Raw genomic sequence first — 19,659 nt, 5'->3', positions numbered from 1 at the left:
GTCGATTTATACATCACCAATCCGTTCAGATTGTTAATCACAAATTAGCTTTGGGAAGAAAAATGCACCTTAAGCCTCTTCAGAATTAATGTGGATACGGATTTGATTATGTATTAAATCAGTTTAATACAGAGCGTATACAGAGGACGGTAGACTACACACAGGTAGAAACAGCGTCTGGTAACTGTTCAGAATGACTAAGCAATCGAACTTGTGTATACTACTACTCTATAATGGGTATTTAAGCATTAAAAAAAATATATAAACCATCCCACTGGACCAATAACTTTCTATTCTATAAACACTGAGTATTTACAGTGATTTAACAAAAGAACCATAAACTCAACATGTCAGTAAGCGCATTTTAGAGTTCTCATCCACAACATCCTTAGGCACCTGCCTGAGAACTAACTTTATGAGCTCTGCATCTGGTCCAGCCTCAAAGCTCAAGTATGAACTAGTCCGCAGCGATGACTGAAATCTGTACTGAGATGTACCAGGAATTACTTCCATGAAGAACACAGCCTCATGTTTTGAGCAGCCAATGTAGTCAGGCAAAGGTTGCTCCTGGGGGGAAATAAGAGGGAGTGGAGTGGGTTACCTTTGTCTTGTCAGTGTGAAGTTTGTTTGTGTGAACAGCTGGTATGAAGGTACAGTAATAATCACACCTGGGTTGTAATTCAGCAGGGAGAAACTATTAAGTGGGAATGTACTTCCTGATCTTATCTCATAAGGAGAACACCGATTTTTGTTTTTCTTGAACGACTGCTGAACCCAACCCCAAACTAAGGCTAAAGAGACTACAGAGGGTGTCTATTGCTTTGTGGAAAGTTCAGCTGTAAAATGTGAAATTAAGCCATACGTTAAATGTAACGTAGATGTAAGCACTTCATTTCAAAATGTATGCTTACCAGTGGTTTAGCAGAAACTCCTTCTTGGTCCCCATTCTTGCAGCACACCATGTAAGTTTGCTTACAAGGTGATGTCACAGAGAGAATAACAGCAATTCCATTGGCCTTGGCAATGTCATTGTTTTTATATTGTTGGATATTGAACCGGCAATCATCTAGAAACCAGATAAGAAAAAAATATGCATCCAACAGAGGGAAATATGTCTTGCAGCAAATATGCGTAAAGTACTTTTGCACGTTTTAGTCATATGGATGTCACCTGATCTTCCCTGATGCACAGGGTTGTGATATGCAGCAAGCGCATCAGTAGCCTAATCTCTGTATTATACTTTGAGGGCCAGTTTACTGGACACAGATTCAGGGGTTAAAGCCCCCCCAAAAATCCCATGACTTACACTTAGAGGTAGACTCAACGAAAGGAAGTTGCCACGAGCAACACCGCAGATTTTGAAAGGAGCGAGATTCAAGACTTCACTCTCATCATTTTGTACATGTATTAAACCGTGAGTGGCCAATTCCATATGACAGAAATCCTTCACAGTGATGGATAACTTTAACCCCGGCAAATTGGGTTCACTAGGTACATTTACCTGCTTTGCATTGCTCCTTATTCCGCTCTTTAAACTTGAGAACGTCTTCATCTACAACCAGGAATCGATTGTTCTTGATTTGGATCATTTTTTGGAAGCATTTTCTAGTCTCCTTTTGAAAATCATCCAACTCTAAATCTGCAGACGAGGAGGGAATGTGTGAACCCAACAAACAAAAAACATTTGACAGTGTGATATACACAGAGTATACAAAACATACTAACCAGGTGAATCCAGGTGAAAGCTATGACCCCTTATTGATGTCACTTGTTAAATCAACTTCAAAATCAGTGTAGATGAAGGGGAGACAGGTTAAAAAATGATTTTTATGCCTTAAGACAATTGAGACATGGATTGTGTATGTGTGCCATTCAGTGGGTGAATGGGCAAGACAAACGATTTAAGTGGCTTTGAACGGGGTATGGTAGTAGGTGCCAGGCGCACCGGTTTGTGTCAAGAACTGCCAAAGACATCCAGCCGACTCGACAACTGTGGGAAGCATTGGAGTCAGCATCCCTGTGGAACGCTTTCGACACCTTGTAGAGTCCATGACCCGACAAATTGAGGCTGTTCTGAGGGCAAAATGGGGGTGCAACTCAATATTAAGGTGTTCGGTGTACATGTTTTAAAGTAACTGTCCAGTGTTTTCAGATTTATATGAAATATGACCTAGAATTAATTACAATACGAGTTAATTAATATTATTTGAAAGAAAAACTATTTAAAGTATATTAAAAAGCAATGTATCTGTGTTGGAATGGTGTGGGCGTACACCAACAACAGAATGGTATGGGCATATACCAGTCCTCAGTAGGATGACATCAGAGAGGAAGAGGCTAAGCGAAAAGAGTCACTCCCGTCAAAATCTGTCCACGTGGGAATACAGCGATAAGCAGACCGCCTGCCTTCCCGCCTTTAGGACAATGACTCCCATTGTTAGGGTGGAGACAAGACCATCTCATCATTATATACAGCATCTCTGATGGCATCATTCTCTATGAGGAAATAGAAGGTATTTTTTAAATGTTCTGTTTGAGATTGATGAGTTTGATGTGTGGGTTTTTAAGTGTTTTTTCTCCAATTTATGCTTTGGCCACAAACATGAGTATAGCATAAGTCAACAACATTATTTGGGTATGAGCTAACAGAATGTGAGATTTTCACTGGACAGTTACTTTAACAGTCTATGTTTTCAGCTGGAACTAAATAGCACATGGTCTAGGTAAGACGAGCCACATCTACATAACTTGTAATAGTAATTGTTAGAAATGTATATTACCGTCATGTTCGACTTTACAGGGAATCAGTCCACACAGATAACATGAAGAAAACACAAAGACAAGGAGCAGAGGGTGACATCTCTGACAAAGCTTTGAACATTATTCACATAAAAAAAAAAATAATAATTTAAAATCGGTAGTTTACACGTGTGGACATAAAAAACAAAGTTCAGTCAACCTTTTAAAGCACCACTTTACCTTGAAAAAAGATGTCCTCCTTGTCTACTACCGCAAACTCAACACACTTACATTCGGAGCTGCTTGCCATCTTCTCCGGATCAAGCTTGAACGTCACTAGAGGCAAAAATATGTTATGAGGCCTAAATTTATGACAAATATTGTCATACATTAATTTTTTCACTCACTGGCCATGTGCCCTTCATATATACATATATATATATATATATATATATATATATATAGATCTATAAGTAGGCTAGTTAAAAAGCCTACTCAAGTAGCCTTTAAAATACTATAATATAGCTTATATAATTTACATTTAATAAAACACTAATTAGAATAGCCTCTACTCATACCAATGCAGATGTAGGATTTTCTTTCAAACACCAGGGGGAGACATTCCACTTGATTATGCCATGAATCGAGCTGCACTGAGGAAGGGGTGAGGGGTGCAACTCAATATCAGGAAGGTGTTCCTAATGTTTTGTGCACTGTAATCGCCATTCCAGGACTACAGTTTGCGCTATCCGGGATCATTGGGACGTCCCTACCCTAACCCCTACATTTACCTTACCACATTTGAAGTTTACAATTAAAATGGGATGTCCCGATGATCCTATATTGCAAGGACCATAGAGCTATCATCTTTGATCCATCATTAAGATCCATTGGCAGATAGTCATCCGATCATACACATAGCCCTACTTTTAGTGATAGGAAACGCTGCCAACTCAGTAAACAGAACCCCCAACATGTTTATCATACACTCATATTATTGTCATTATCATTGAAGCAATGTACATTGTTTTAATAAAACTACCCAATTGGCCTACATGTGTGTTTTGTTCCACACGTGTTTAATGCCGTGTTCAAAACAACTGGGAGCTCAAAACTCTGAAATCGATTTGAAACAGTCATCCAACTCGAAATTCCTACTCAGGAACTCAGACCTGAAGCTCACTAAAGTCATTATTTGACCTCGTATTTTCTCAGTTCTCAGTTGTTTTCTCAGTTCTCAGTTGTTTGAATGCGGCATAAATGCCCGTCAGTTAGGGCACAACCAGGAAGTGGTTTCAATCATAAACCATTTAGATTTAACTTGTCAACTCGACAGTATTCTTAAAGATGAAGTGTGGCTATATCTTACCTCGGAAATGTCGCCTTCTGTAGGCTATTCAGTCATGACTTGAACTTAGAATAGATACTTTGTACCGACAGATGTAGCCTATTCATGTGTGGCACCTCCGACACTCGGTCGCATTGCTGCTAAACCCAATTTATGCTTTAAACAATAAAGATCCGGAGACTGCAAATGGAGGGTGTGATGTAATTGTGGCGCCCCCGGAGGCTTGCAGAGGCCAAATCGAGCACCACAACGCCATGCGCCTCCCAAATTTTGTAACGCAAAACGTAGAAAGGGTGCTAATGACTGTTTCTCTACCGTAAACTATAAACTTTTGCGAATATGATGACATCGCTAAATTAGTGCACATATCAAATTGCACGGTCAATCCGCAGGGTTGGGTACGTCACTTTCTAAATGTAATCCTTTACAATTTTGGACAAGTAACTAGTAACTAATCAGTAACGGGACTTTTGGATGACCCAAACTCAGTAACGTAATCTAATTACATTCAGTAACTTTTAGAAATGTACGTTACCAATTTAACAACATATTCCCGGATAAATCAATGTTCAAGTTTATATAGCTGTCCATATACGGATGTTAAATTTGACTTTAAGAGTTGGTTATGTAGGCTTCTTCTAACCCATCGCTTTCTACTACATATAATAATAAAAATATGATTAAATTATATCTTTACATTAAAAACCAAAGTCTATCAGAATTCCAGTCATTCCAATAAATGTTACACCCCTTGATCTTCAAGAATAGGACTTGGAAATATGCAAGTATAGATTAGCCAAATTGTTTTACCTGAGCATGACCCCAAATCTAAGGATTTATTAGCCAGCCCTACTCTGTTGTTTATGATTTTGTTGTCATGGAGGACTGATTGGGCTCATTGATTCGATGCTGCGCTCAATGGAATGGCATGCTTTGAGCACTACTGAAAAGTGCTATTTACATGTGAAAAATTAATGCCATATGCAGCATTTGCTATAGGTCTCATTGTTTACCTTTTGGTTGGTGACACATTGATATCTTGATAATATGTAACTGTTTGAAGGGCAAATCATCAGATGAAATAATAAGTAAACAGTCACCCCCCCACCTCTGTTTTCAGACAATAGACATAGCTATGAATGCAAGGACTGATGATCCATGATATGTTTACAAACATTGGGGGGAAACAAGCTTATATTATTGGTTCTCATGGAGTGTGACAATTGAACTAAACTCATGAGGCATTTATAAAAGTTATATTCTTGAAGACACCTATTCATTCAAAGGTTTTTCATTATTTGTACTAGTGAAGACATCAAAACTACTATGAGATAACACAGATGGAATCATGTAGTAACCAAAAAAAGTGTTAAATAAAATATTTTATATTTGAGATTCTTCAAAGTAGCCACCCTTTGTCTTGATGACAGCTTTGCACACAGAATCTCAAATATATTTTGATTTGTTTAGTTAAAAAGTTGTTTGTTTAACACTTTATGTGATTCCATGTGTGTTATTTCATAGTTTTGCGGTCTTCATTATTATTCTACAATGTAGAAAATAGTTGAAAATAAAGAAAAACCCTTGAATTAGTAGGTGTGTCCAAACTTTTGACTGGCACTGTATATAAAATCAAGTATGTTTTCTAAACAAGGCACATTTGTTTTGAAAGCATGGTGTAATTTGTACCCAATTTGAAACGAAACAGATTGAGGTTATGATCAAGTTGTTTCCTGTTAGGATAATGGCCATGGATACAAAAGGAAACTTCATTCAATGTTTAGTTTTTTAGTGAGGAACATAATTAGCATAACTGATCAACTCAAATCTGTAGTCCCAAGGCTGTCAATTTAGTATGGCATAAACACCATACTATTACATTTACATAATTGATCTCTAACAGACATGTCTGTGGTATTGACCAAAATGCCAGTTATAGTTATTTTGAAACTATTAAATATTTCTTACATGCTAAATACTGTAGAAGGTTTGCTGTCTTGTGAACATGTATTATCAAAACTCACTGCACAGTACACTCATCATATGATTTATCATCAAACATGTGTACCGACTTCAAGGTGAAATTGAGAAGATATGAAAAGATGTTTGTTTGAGAACTAATACTTCATAAAAAAGTCATTATAACAGTAGGAAACCATGATAGTTAGTTGATTGAAATAGCACAGCTTATCCTAAATCCAGGGAAAAGAGGGTTAACTCACATTGCAATATTCCAATAACTTGCATTCAACCTATGGTCAGGAATTCAACATCACTTCAAGTTTGTCAAAAACCCCTGGTGTATCTTTGCATTTATGATGATGATATAACATTGAGCGGTTTCACATTCATGTCCCATATATGGTTTCCCTTTTCATCTGTGCCTACACTGTATAAATCAGCGCTCATAAAGTCTGATGGGTTGACACGAGGGGAAATGGTTTATCTACCTACACCAGTTATTGCATTAACCACTTTAACATGCTCGCCTACTAATTATTTCCCTGTCAAGTTTGTCAAAGCATTCGTGCTCGTTTTGTCAAACAGACAGTTTGGTTCAATTTAAGTGGGACATCGCAGTAACTGATGACACAGGCAGGCTATGGTATAGTTTGGCCTCACTGTGAGAGGATGTGAGTATAGTCAGAAAAAAAACATGCTGAAATGACTGAGCTCTGCATCTGCAGCATTGCATGTTTAGTGTTTTTGATGAATGTCCATGGGGACAAGAGTGACGCCAATGGACATAAGAAAATGTACAGTAACTGAAAGGATTAGGAAATAGCTCTCAGCTTTAGACCACACATTGCTGAAAGGACACTGTACTTATTGTACAAAAATAACAATTTTGGATGTTAGATGATCGGAAATGCAGAGCATTTAAATTCAGACCTGGGTCAAATACACATGTCAAATGTGTGCTTGATTTAACCGTTTGCACTTTGGGGACTATACTATTGGTTCCATTGTACTGGCTAAAATTAATCAAGCACAGCTCAAGTATCTGAAAGTATTTGGAATACTGTAGGTCAGGGTTCCCCAAAATGCCAAATTAAGAAGAAAAAATCTCCCTTAACTAATATCACCAGGAAATCAGCTCAAAATGATTTTACTTTAGGAAATCTGTTCTCAAGTATTCCCACGCATACATGGAGGCATATGTGATCGTTTCCCAATGTAATCAAGGTTTGAAGTGTTCTGTTTTTGTCCAATATATCTGTTTGGGATTCTTGCAGTCAATTTGCAGTGTACAAATTATTTATAACTACAGTGCCTTGCGAAAGTATTCGGCCCCCTTGAACTTTGCGACCTTTTGCCACATTTCAGGCTTCAAACATAAAGATATAAAACTGTATTTTTTTGTGAAGAATCAACAACAAGTGGGACACAATCATGAAGTGGAACGACATTTATTGGATATTTCAAACTTTTTTAACAAATCAAAAACTGAAAAATTGGGCGTGCAAAATTATTCAGCCCCCTTAAGTTAATACTTTGTAGCGCCACCTTTTGCTGCGATTACAGCTGTAAGTCGCTTGGGGTATGTCTATCAGTTTTGCACATCGAGAGACTGAAATTTTTTCCCATTCCTCCTTGCAAAACAGCTCGAGCTCAGTGAGGTTGGATGGAGAGCATTTGTGAACAGCAGTTTTCAGTTCTTTCCACAGATTCTCGATTGGATTCAGGTCTGGACTTTGACTTGGCCATTCTAACACCTGGATATGTTTATTTTTGAACCATTCCATTGTAGATTTTGCTTTATGTTTTGGATCATTGTCTTGTTGGAAGACAAATCTCTGTCCCAGTCTCAGGTCTTTTGCAGACTCCATCAGGTTTTCTTCCAGAATGGTCCTGTATTTGGCTCCATCCATCTTCCCATCAATTTTAACCATCTTCCCTGTCCCTGCTGAAGAAAAGCAGGCCCAAACCATGATGCTGCCACCACCGTGTTTGACAGTGGGGATGGTGTGTTCAGCTGTGTTGCTTTTACACCAAACATAACGTTTTGCATTGTTGCCAAAAAGTTCAATTTTGGTTTCATCTGACCAGAGCACCTTCTTCCACATGTTTGGTCTGTCTCCCAGGTGGCTTGTGGCAAACTTTAAACAACACTTTTTATGGATATCTTTAAGAAATGGCTTTCTTCTTGCCACTCTTCCATAAAGGCCAGATTTGTGCAATATACGACTGATTGTTGTCCTATGGACAGAGTCTCCCACCTCAGCAGTAGATCTCTGCAGTTCATCCAGAGTGATCATGGGCCTCTTGGCTGCATCTCTGATCAGTCTTCTCCTTGTATGAGCTGAAAGTTTAGAGGGACGGCCAGGTCTTGGTAGATTTGCAGTGGTCTGATACTCCTTCCATTTCAATATTATCGCTTGCACAGTGCTCCTTGGGATGTTTAAAGCTTGGGAAATCTTTTTGTATCCAAATCCGGCTTTAAACTTCTTCACAACAGTATCTCGGACCTGCCTGGTGTGTTCCTTGTTCTTCATGATGCTCTCTGCGCTTTTGACGGACCTCTGAGACTATCACAGTGCAGGTGCATTTATACGGAGACTTGATTACACACAGGTGGATTGTATTTATCATCATTAGTCATTTAGGTCAACATTGGATCATTCAGAGATCCTCACTGAACTTCTGGAGAGAGTTTGCTGCACTGAAAGTAAAGGGGCAGAATAATTTTGCACGCCCAATTTTTCAGTTTTTGATTTGTTAAAAAAGTTTGAAATATCCAATAAATGTCGTTCCACTTCATGATTGTGTCCCACTTGTTGTTGATTCTTCACAAAAAAATACAGTTTTATATCTTTATGTTTGAAGCCTGAAATGTGGCAAAATGTCGCAAAGTTCAAGGGGGCCGAATACTTTCGCAAGGCACTGTATGTTCCGCCCCATCGGCCCACGGCTGAATGTAATTGGTGACCCATCCATATCATGCGATAATGATAACTAGAACCATAAGTTTATAAATAATATGACCACAGTTTAAAATTATAATTTAAACGAATACTACTAATTTGATGGTTGTAGTCATCAATTGTCCCATTAACAACCACCCATATCAGCTAACTTTTTAATTTCACATTTCTGAAGAATAGGCAAATTATCATAATGAATGATAACAGCAAAATGCCTGTGATAAGTGATTGTAATGTTCGGTTTATCATTCCAGCTATAGGCTACTGGCTAAAAAAGTTATGTGAACCCTTTGGAAATACCTGGATTTCTGGTCATAAAATTTAATCTGATCTTCATCTTGGTCACAGCAATAGACAAACAGTCTGCTTAAACTAATAAAACACAAACAATTATATGGTTTCATGTCTTTATTGAACACCCCATGTAAACATTCACAATGCAGGGTGGGAAAAGTATGTGAACCCTTGGATTTAATAACTGGTTGACCCTCCTTTGGCAGCAATAACCTCAACCAAACATGTTCTGTAGTTGCGGATCAGGCCTGCACACCGGTCAGGAGGAATTTTGGACCATTCCTCTTTACAAACTGTTTCAGTTCAGCAATATTCTTTGTCTGATCTCTCGAGGTCATGCCACAGCATCTCAAATCGGGTTGAGGTCAGGACTCTGACTGGGCCACTCCAGAAGGCGTATTTTCTTCTGTTGAAGCCATTCTGTTGTTTATTTACTTCTGTGTTTTGGGTCGTTGTCCTGTTGCATCACCCAACTTCTGTTGAGCTTCAATTGGCGGACAGATAGCCTAAAATGTCTTGATACACTTGGGAATTCATTTTTCTGTCAATGATAGGGCCTGGACAGCTTGCTGAGGCAGCAAAGCAGCCACAAACCATGATGCTCCCTCCACCATACTTTACAGTTGGGATGAGGTTTTGATGTTTGTGTGCTGTGCCTTTTTTTCTCCACAAGGTGTTTTGTATTCCTTCCAAACAACTCAACTGTAGTTTCATCTGTCCACAGAATATTTTTCCAGTAGCACTGTGGAACATCCAGATGCTCATTTGCGAACTTCAGACGTGCAGCAATGGTTTTTTTGGACAGCAGTGGCATCTTTCTGTGGTGTCCTCCCATGAACACCATTCTTGTTTAGTGTTTCACGTTCCATAGATAGATCTTTAGCTGACACTCTAGGATTCTTCTTAACCTCATTGAGCATTCTGCGCTGTGCTCTTGCAGTCATCTTTGCAGGACGGCCACTCCTAGGGAGAGTAGCAACAGTGCTGAACTTTCTCCATTTATAGACAATTTGTCTTTTCGTGGACTGATGAACATAAAGGCTTTTAGAGATACTTTTTTAACCCTTTCCAGCTTCATGCAAGTCAACAATTCTTCATCTTTGGTATTCTGAGATCTCTTTTGTTCGAGGAATGGTTCACATCAGGCAATGCTTCTTGTGAATAGCTAAATTAAATTTTGTGAGTGTTTTTTATAGGGCAAGGCAGCTCTAACCAACATCTCCAATCTTGTCTCATTGATTGGACTCCAGGTTAGCTGACTCCTGAGTCCAATTAGCTTTTGAAGAAGTCATTAGCCTAGGGGTTCACATACTTTTTCCAACCTATACTGTGAATGTTTAAATTATGTATTCAATATAGACAAGAAAAATACAATAATTTGTGTGTTATCAGTTTAAGCACACTATGTTTGTCTATTGTTGTGACTTAGATTCAGATCCAATTTGATGACCAATTTATGCAGAAATCCAGGTAATTCCAAAGGGTTCACATACTTTTTCTTGCCACTGTACGTCAGAGGGACCGTTTCAATTCAGACAGTTTCACCCGCACATAACAAGAGATATGATAGGTGCTATCGTCCCGTTGGTTTAGGCTTTTCCGTCATGAACAGAAATCTGTGGTGTGTTATCTCCAGACATTTTACTTCTCTACACTGCAATAAATGACATGTATCAAGGATGATACAATTAACAAGGATTAACAGACCGAAATAATAGTTTTATTGGCTAAATGAGGAAATTCTCGAGAGTTAGACTAAACATTCTAAACTGATAGGTTCATAGAAGGTGACCACCACTGACCTGGCTCAAAAGGGAAGATGAAGACCATGATCTCTCAAGATAAAACATCATAAACACACATAATTATGGATACACGGAGAAATACAAATATCTCAGGAAATTCCCTATAATACTGTCAAAAACAGCTGCAGTTCCCCTTTTAAACAGCCTCATTCCACATTTTCAGTGTTTAGAGCTGGAGGGTATGTTCAATATTATGAGTGCATGGAAGATTTTTTTTGTCATGGGAATGTCCTGTACTGAAATGAGCTAATTTAACCAATTACTTACTTTCAAATGTAGGGACAGCTAGAGAATCAAAAAAATCATAAACCCACTCTAAAAACACATGCTTTATTGACTGGGTTGGCTAACAACTTCCAGATTGTAATAACATTCAAATGGGGGGTAATATAACACAGTAAATTCACAGTTCAGCGTACTGCAGGGAAAATAACACTAAACCTACATTTAAGTGATAATGCCAGAGAAGCCACTCAATGGGAACAGACGTCAGTTCAACATCAATTTTTGTCAACTAAGGTGAATTCAAAGTGAAATAATCAAACATTTTTACCATGTCAATGGATTTACGTTAAAAGGCGGGGGAAAAAAAAAAAAAAAAGGCGGGGAAAAAGACAGAAATTCACTAAATTCCTTTATGTTGATGACTTTTGCCCGGTTGGAGTCTGATAAGGTTCCAAGCATCCCATAATGTGATTTTTTGAAATGACTGAATTACTTTTAGTTAGTATTACCAAATAAAGTGAAACCACAAGTCTTTTGTTAATCTCCATCTTTTCATACATCTGTCCAGTGAGGATGTGTTTGAGCTGTAGCATGACATGTAATATTGATGCTATAATATTGAGTTTAACAGCAGCTGTGCGACATGCTTCATGGGGTTAACGGAGGGACACGTTCAGGGGTCAGTTATCATACAATCGTAGGTCTTGTTTTTGTAAGTTAACATTTACGGTTCGTGACCGTAAACGTACCCTCATCTCAAACTTCAGCACTGTGCAATTGAGGTCAACTCTTAAAACACCCAGGCACGTATTACACCAAAGTCTTTGGTATTACTCTTGCCGTAGCAATGTTTTAAAGGGTTACATACAGCAATTGTTCTGCCAAATAGGGTCACTACAATATTTAATAACACTATACTGAAAAATATTATAAAAGTGTATTATAATAAAGATACAAATTATTTAATAGAATAAGGATAGGATCAACTTTAATGTCCCTGAGGCATCTTGGAACTCTTAAAAAAGTGAGGAACATGATCTCCAAGATGGATTTCAGTTCACATAAAAGCATGCATAATAATACATTTAAAAAAGCTCCATATTCATTGTCTGGAAATTACAAGCAATGCTTCTGAAAATACTCTGACACAAATAGCTGTTGTTGTTTTATTAATAAAACAGCCTAAGGATACAGAGCTGGAGCGTGTCAAATATTATGACTGGACGGTTTGTTCTGTTGGACTTTCCTGGCCTAGAAACAAAACTGTAATAATGAGGTCTGCTGCTTTATCGTAGCCCTTTCCTGCAGTCAACTGGCCTAGTGGCCTCATGGTGGAAGGTTAAGAGTTTTCACAATTTCATAATTAATAAACATTGTTTCAAAAACCCGTCGAAATCCAGTGTTTCTTTGACCTTTTTCATACATAGGCAGCCGCTAAGGTCAATAGCGACAATTGATAACCTTTCAGACAGTTAACAAAGTGCCACATCAGAAGCATCTGTACCTTTTCAGACAGTAGAACTCTGCTCCTGTACAGAATGTTCAGTAGTTCAGTAAACAGTGGTGATTGATGTGCGGTGATGTTTTTCTGCTGTTCTTTTTTTATGGTAAGGTAGATTGATGTGTTTTCTTTCTACTAAATGTATTGGTACGTCATTGTATTTACAAACTTCAAAGTACTTTGCTTAGGAGAGAGTGGTCTGCAAGCAGGCAGGCAGCTCGAGATCATTTGATTGGCTATCTCCCGAGAAAGTTGTGTGTCGGCATTTAAAAAGCTGTAGTGTATGTACCCTTTCAGACAAAACAAACATACCATAGCCGAGGCGCTTTCAAGGAGCCACATTCCATGTCTGAAAGGGGTATAGCTCAAATGGTTTTGTAATATTTCAGTCTTCTGTGTGTATATAAAGTTTAATATTGGGATGCAAACTCAAAATACATTCAACTCTATATCTGACATGGTACAGGTGTATTTTATTTTTAAGCCCATAACCATGTGTGTGGGGTGTATACTTTTGTTTCAAAGTAGATTTGTTTAAGACTACCAAGAAACACTGTGTGACCTTGATTTAGCCCACTGCAGTAAAAGGTTAAATAACAAATAATGTACACAGATCTCTTAAATATACACACAGCTAATGAACACATTCCAAAATATCATGTTTTATACAGTGTAGCTCCTGCTGTGTTAGTTTACAACTTCTGGAGCCGATCCAGAGATCACCCCCCTGATTGGGTTATCAGAGTTCTTTTTTGACCGCAGCCGAAGATGTTTGGGATTGGGAGTGCTGCAGTTTTTTCACTGACAGGGAAATATAGGACTAGTAAACGCCTAGTGCGCCACTTTGTGAGATTTTTTAAATTACATTTCTTATTCCTAAATATTTTTTTGTTTAGACTTTTCAGGGCGTGTGGCAGCACCCCTACTTCTCACGCCTATGCTTACAGACCTGTTCTGCAGAGACTTATGTAAGAACCACCACGTGGTCTAAAGGGTTGCGCTCCAGTGATAGTATAAAAGCTCAGCCTGTTACACTAAGCAGCACACAGGAGCTTCACATGAGAAGAGTCCTATCACTTGCCCTCCCATCAAGCAAGACCGCCACAGACATTCTCAATCCTGACAACCATGTCACCTCCAAGAAATACAGGTAAGTTGATGTTCTCCAATGAGGGTTAAAACGTTTTGTAGCCAGACTGTATATTGCCTAATTTATTTTCATCTCATCTTTAAAACATATGACTATTCACTTTGTAAAATAAAAAAATCTAAAAGAGTCATTTATTTTAGGCTTATTAATCCTCACAAGCTCCTTTAATACAATTTCTAGTTCTGCTTTAATATCTATCTGCTGTTTTTGCTTTGTAGGTCTTCAGATGTTTTGGGGTAATAATATTGTCTGGACTTTGTCCTTGCAGACCTGAAAAAGAAGAATAAGGATCATCATTACACAGACGTGCACGGCCTGCCATGCATTGAGAAGATCGTGGCGTCTGTGGATGAGACCCCAGAGGCCATCAGCACTAAGATCAGTGGAACTATCCCAGAGTGGATTAGTGGCAATTTCCTCAGAAACGGACCAGGAAAGTTTGAGATTGGTAATAATAAGTGAGTATATTTTAACAAGCTATATATGTTTGACCAGAATCAGATGAGGTGTAAATGACTATTTCTGCATATAAGGAATGATTTACTGTAAGTCTCACCAAGTCAAAGTACTACATTAACTATTTCTTCTGCTTCTCAGATTCAACCACTGGTTTGATGGAATGGCCCTCCTGCATCAGTTCAAAATCGCAGGGGGTCAGGTGACCTACAAGAGCCGCTTCCTGGGCAGTGACTGCTACACGGCTAACAGTGAGAACAGCCGTATTGTTGTGTCTGAATTCGGGACTGTGGCCATGCCAGACCCCTGCAAGAACTTCTTCCAGCGCTTTCTGTCCCGGTTCGAACTGCCAAGTGAGTTTACAGTTCAAGTCTGCAGTTCAAGAGTTTGAGGTAAAAGAGTGTTAAATATATGACAGAGAATTGATTTGCATGGTACTAATCAAATGAAAACTGTCTTTGGTCCACAGAAGCGTCAGATAATGACAATGTGAGCTTTGTGACGTACAAAGGTGATTACTACGTGAGCACGGAGACTAACTTCATGCACAAGGTGGACCCTGAGACACTTGAAACAAAGGAAAAGGTAGGCCGCTTTTTCTTTTCCTACACACTACCAACAGTAGCCTTTATACACAAAGGGTTTCATTCAGTCTAAACAAATAGCCAAATGTTTTGGTTGAAATATTAAAAAAGATACCTATTGCATTATAGGACAGCATGACTGAAGGGCTATTAAGACATTTCATTGTTGTTGCTGCTCTCAACAGGTGGACTGGAGCAAATTCATCGCTGTCAATGGAGCCACTGCCCACCCCCACACAGACCCTGATGGTACAACATACAACATGGGGAATTCTTACTCTGCTAAAGGTAAGTAAGGAACAAGCCCCTGCCCATTCACTAACCACCTTCATTAAGAATGACAAAACACAAACCTGAAATTTGCCTGCAAAAAAAATGGCCAAAGGTTAAGCTTTCCACGTTCCAAATAAAACCTGTATTTTTATCAGGTGCAATTTACAATATAATCCGCGTGCCTCCGACAAAGACAACGCCAGAAAACCCAGAGGAAACCCTGGAGGGAGCTACTGTGGTCTGTTCTATTCCCTCAGTGGACAAGGCAAGACCTTCATACTACCACAGCTTTGGTGAGCAGACCACACAAAGCCTCCACAGGCTAATGTGGAGCTAATGACACATTTAAATGTAAACAGCCTTTCATGTAAACCCTCACGAGTAGATTGCTCACTCACACAACCATGTTCAAACCAAAATGGTCATGTTTCATCCTTTTGTTAATCAGAATGCACAGCAATGATCTATCAATACTGATTTGATCTGACTCAACTCCAAAAGAGTGGCAATTGATATACTGCTCATTCGATTTCAGCAATGTCGGAGAATTACGTGGTGTTTATTGAGCAGCCTATAAAAATGGACCTCTTGAAGATTGTTACAGGCAAGCTGAGAGGAAAGGGTATCAGCGATGGGGTCTACTGGGACCCTAAACTTGAGACCATCTTTCATTTGATTAACAAGCAAACAGGCAAGGTAAGACCTTGGTATAGAAATCCCTGGAACTCTTGGAGTCTCTCAATTAGTTTAGAAAGTTTTGGTAAGACACAAGCCAGGAACGAGACAACAAAGGATACTAAGCCAACAGTAATTACTTGTAAGTTACACGCTTCATTTCTGATGACTGACTTCCATTATTCTCTTCCAGCTCTACTCAGTCAAGTATCACGCCAAAGCCCTATCCACGTTCCACCAGATCAATGCCTGGGAGGAGAATGGCTTCCTGGTTATGGACCTCTGTGCCGCAGACGATGGCAAAGCCATCAACAACTACATGGTTCAGAACATGCGCAAGTCAGGAGAGGCTCTCGACGAGGTTAGTATCGATCTAAACTGAAGAGTATAACACTTCATAACTTTAATGAATAAGCACACAAAAAAAGACTAATCCTAACTACAAATACATATTTCATTATTTGTAAACATTTATCATTTAATTTTTTTATTTTTATAAAGCATTTATAATGGCCGATTCATTAAAGCTATACAGTATACTATAGTTTTGGCAAGTCAGTTGGGACATCTACTTTGTGCATGACACAAGTAATTTTTCCAACAATTACTTAGATTATTTCACTTATAATTCACTGTATCACAATTCCAGTGGGTCAGAAGTTTACATGCACTAAGTTGACTGTGCCTTTAAACAGCTTGGAAAATTCCAGTAAATGATGTCATGGCTTTAGAAGCTTCTGATTGACATACTTTGAGTCAATAGGTGAACCTGTGGATGTATTATTTCAAGGCCTAGCTTCAAACTCAGTGCCTCTTTGCTTGACATCATGGGAAAATCAAAAGAAATCAGCCAAGATCTCAGAAAACAAATTGTAGACCTCCATAAGCCTGGTTCATCCTTGGGAGCAATTTCCAAATGCCTGAAGGTACCACGTTCATCTGTACAAACAATAGTATGCAAGTATGAACACCATGGAACCACACAGCAGTCATACCACTCAGGAAGGAGATGAGTTCTGTCTCCTAGAGATGAACGTACTTTGGTGCGAAAAGTGCAAATCAATCCCGAAACAACAGCAAAAGACCTTGTGAAGATGCTGAAGAAAACAGGTACAAAAGTATCTATACCACATTAAAACGACATAACCTGAAAGGCCGCTCAGCAAGGAAGAAGTCACTTCTCCAAAACCGCCATAAAAAAGCCAGACTATGGTTTGCAACTGCACATGGTGACAATGATCGTACTTTTTGGTGAAATGCCCTCTGGTCTGATGAAACAAAAATAGATCTGTTTGGCCATAATGACCATCGTTATGTTTGGAGGAAAAAGGGGGAGGCTTGCAACCCGAAGAACACCCTCCCATCCATGTAGCACGGGGGTGGCAGCATCATGTTGTGGGGGTGCTTTGCTGCAGGGGGGACTGGTGCACTTCACAAACTAGATGGCATAACGAGGAAGGAAAATTATATGGATATATTGAAGCAAAATCTCAAGACATCAGTCAGGAAGGTAAAGCTTGGTCACAAATGGGTCTTCCAAATGGACAATAACCCCAAGCATACTTCCAAAGTTAGTTGTGGCAAAATGGCTTCAGGACAACAAAGCCAAGGTATTGGAGTGGCCATCACCAAGCCCTGACCTCAATCGTATAGAAGATTTGTGGGCACAACTGAAAAAGCATGTGCGAGCAAGGAGGCCTAGAAAGCTGACTCATTCACACCAGCTGTCAGGAGGAATGGGCCAAAATTCACCCAACTTATTGTGGGAAGCTTGTGGAAGGCTACCCGAAACATTTGACCCAAGTTTAAATTGTTTAAGGCAATGCTACCAAATACTAATTGAGTGTCTGTAAACTTCTTACCCACTTGGACTGTTATGAAAAAAATAAAGCTGAAATAAATCATTCTCTCTACTATTATTCTGACATTTCACATTCTTAAAATAAAGTGGTGATCCTAACTGACCTAAGACAGGGGATTTTTACTAGGATTAAATGTCAGGAATTGTGAAAAACTGAGTTTAAATGTATTTGGCTAAGGTGTATGTAAACTTCCGACTTCAACTGTAAGTGTAACCAGCTGAAGTCACTAGGATCAGTTATCCTACGTGTGAACTGGTTGAGGCTGATTTTTTTTTTGTTTAAATTAGGTGTACAACACTATGTGCAGAGTGTTCCCCCGGCGATTTGTCTTGCCTCTCAACGTCGACATGGAGACACCCTGTGGGCAAAATCTGAACACACGCCCCGACAGTACCGCCACTGCCACCAAGACTGCTAAGGACAAGGTGTGTGTGTACAATAATCATGCAAAAGTCTTCTGTTATACAGCACTGCTGAAATACAACACTCATTTTCCAATCAAGTTCATTAAACAAAAGGTTATGTGATTAGCCTCCACATTATGTGAATATTCAGCATTAGAGCCTCACTAAACACTTTCTCTGCAGGTGTTTTGTACACATGAGGATCTGCACGATGAGGAACTCCATAAGTACGGAGGTCTCGAGTTCCCACAAATCAACTATGCCAAGTACAACACCAAACCATATCGCTACTTCTACGGTTGCGGTTTCAGACATCTAGTAGGAGACACTCTTATCAAGATGGACCTCCAAGGCAAAAGAATGAAGGTTGGTTCAGTTATATTGATTCTTCCTTCCCTTTTAAAACACACTGTAGAATATCTGCATCAGTAACAGTACTCTATTGCGATGAGTGATGTAGGCCTAGGTAATATTTGGCAGTTTGATGTTAGGATCGTTCAATGCTGACCTTCACACTGCTGTTCTTTAAGGTGTGGGAGCATCCTGGACTGTACCCTTCAGAGCCTGTCTTTATACCCTTGCCTGGCGCTACAGAAGAGGATGAAGGTGTCATTATGTCTGTGGTCATCACTCCAAATAAGGTCAGTTCCCCTTTAAACACCTATGAATGTTGGTAAACAATTGTTGCACTCCTAACTCCCAATGTTAGCCTCTTAACTTAATGTAAACATGTTCTCCTTCTCAAGGACAAAAGCACGTTCCTGTTGGTTTTGGATGCCAAGACATTCAAAGAGTTGGGCAGAGCTGAGGTGCCTGTGAACATTCCCTATGGTTTCCATGGGACATTCAATTCCACTGTGACTCATAGAAGGCTTCTATCAGAAAAAAATTAGGAGGCCCATCAGAGTAACAACACAAAGGTGTGAATTGTACTGTGTTCTCCATTTTTCATTTCTTATAAAGTATATCCTTTCTGATGATTGACTAGATAGCCATCAAAGCACCTTAATGTGAAGTTTACTTTAAAGCACTGTGAAAAACTGGTTAGTTCCATGCAAACAAAGAAAATGTGTGTCCACTCCTGTTTTGTGAATATATCAACCCTCTATATAAACAACTTAGAATAAAAATATGTATTAAGAAAAGTCATGGGTTTTATCATTTTTTTCACTCACCACCAAAAAGGTCTTAATAAATCTTTCAAAAATATTATTAGAAAAAGTTAAATATAGGCTATGATAACACCACCCAATATTCCATGTGATACACAGATGAATTAGTCCTAGTCTGAATGGAATCCATTGACACGTGTGGTCACTCACACGACACAGTTACTTCCTAAAAGTTAGTTTCCTGATTGGTAATGGCTAGGCTATATTTCACTGTCTCAAGTAAAAAGGTTAACTGATTATATACAT

General features: G+C 38.9%; 2 protein-coding genes across 3 annotated transcripts; one reads left to right on the top strand and one right to left on the bottom strand.

Moving 5' to 3' along the window:
* Positions 1–101: 101 nt before the first annotated feature.
* On the bottom strand, positions 102–4,294 carry il-18 (interleukin 18). 2 transcript variants are annotated; one of them, XM_090223423.1, is made up of 7 exons: positions 4,109–4,254; positions 2,980–3,075; positions 2,403–2,792; positions 1,726–2,068; positions 1,502–1,639; positions 912–1,066; positions 102–567 (listed from the first exon to the last, which is right to left on the bottom strand). In XM_090223423.1, the coding sequence occupies exons 5-7, from the start codon at positions 1,587–1,589 to the stop codon at positions 343–345; spliced, it is 468 nt and encodes a 155-aa protein (XP_090079549.1). In that variant the 5' UTR covers positions 1,590–1,639; positions 1,726–2,068; positions 2,403–2,792; positions 2,980–3,075; positions 4,109–4,254; the 3' UTR covers positions 102–342.
* Positions 4,295–13,733: 9,439 nt separating this feature from the next.
* bco2b (beta-carotene oxygenase 2b) lies at positions 13,734–19,386 on the top strand. The gene is made up of 12 exons (XM_021587046.3): positions 13,734–13,987; positions 14,256–14,445; positions 14,585–14,796; positions 14,913–15,028; positions 15,213–15,315; positions 15,456–15,593; positions 15,836–15,996; positions 16,169–16,336; positions 18,125–18,262; positions 18,425–18,607; positions 18,772–18,882; positions 18,988–19,386. The coding sequence occupies exons 1-12, from the start codon at positions 13,966–13,968 to the stop codon at positions 19,132–19,134; spliced, it is 1,689 nt and encodes a 562-aa protein (XP_021442721.3). The 5' UTR covers positions 13,734–13,965; the 3' UTR covers positions 19,135–19,386.
* Positions 19,387–19,659: the final 273 nt, after the last annotated feature.

The sequence above is a fragment of the Oncorhynchus mykiss genome, chromosome 27 (assembly GCF_057628025.1).
Source record: "Oncorhynchus mykiss isolate SJ-2025 chromosome 27, ASM5762802v1, whole genome shotgun sequence".
In the NCBI taxonomy this organism is placed as follows: domain Eukaryota; kingdom Metazoa; phylum Chordata; class Actinopteri; order Salmoniformes; family Salmonidae; genus Oncorhynchus; species Oncorhynchus mykiss.
The sequence above is the reverse complement of the archived record's forward strand: the minus strand, read 5'-3'. Positions and strand labels throughout refer to the sequence as shown.

Coding starts and splice junctions, on each gene's coding strand:
- il-18 (XM_090223423.1), bottom strand. CDS start 1,589: ATGATCCAAATCAAGAACAATCGATTCCTGGTTGTAGATGAAGACGTT. Junction 1,067..1,501: donor TAAGGAGCAATGCAAAGCAG/GTAAATGTACCT, acceptor TCTGGTTTCTAG/ATGATTGCCGGTTCAATATC. Junction 568..911: donor GAGTTTCTGCTAAACCACTG/GTAAGCATACAT, acceptor ATTTCCCCCCAG/GAGCAACCTTTGCCTGACTA.
- bco2b (XM_021587046.3), top strand. CDS start 13,966: ATGTCACCTCCAAGAAATACAG. Junction 15,029..15,212: donor CACTTGAAACAAAGGAAAAG/GTAGGCCGCTTT, acceptor TGCTCTCAACAG/GTGGACTGGAGCAAATTCAT. Junction 18,883..18,987: donor TGGTCATCACTCCAAATAAG/GTCAGTTCCCCT, acceptor CTCCTTCTCAAG/GACAAAAGCACGTTCCTGTT.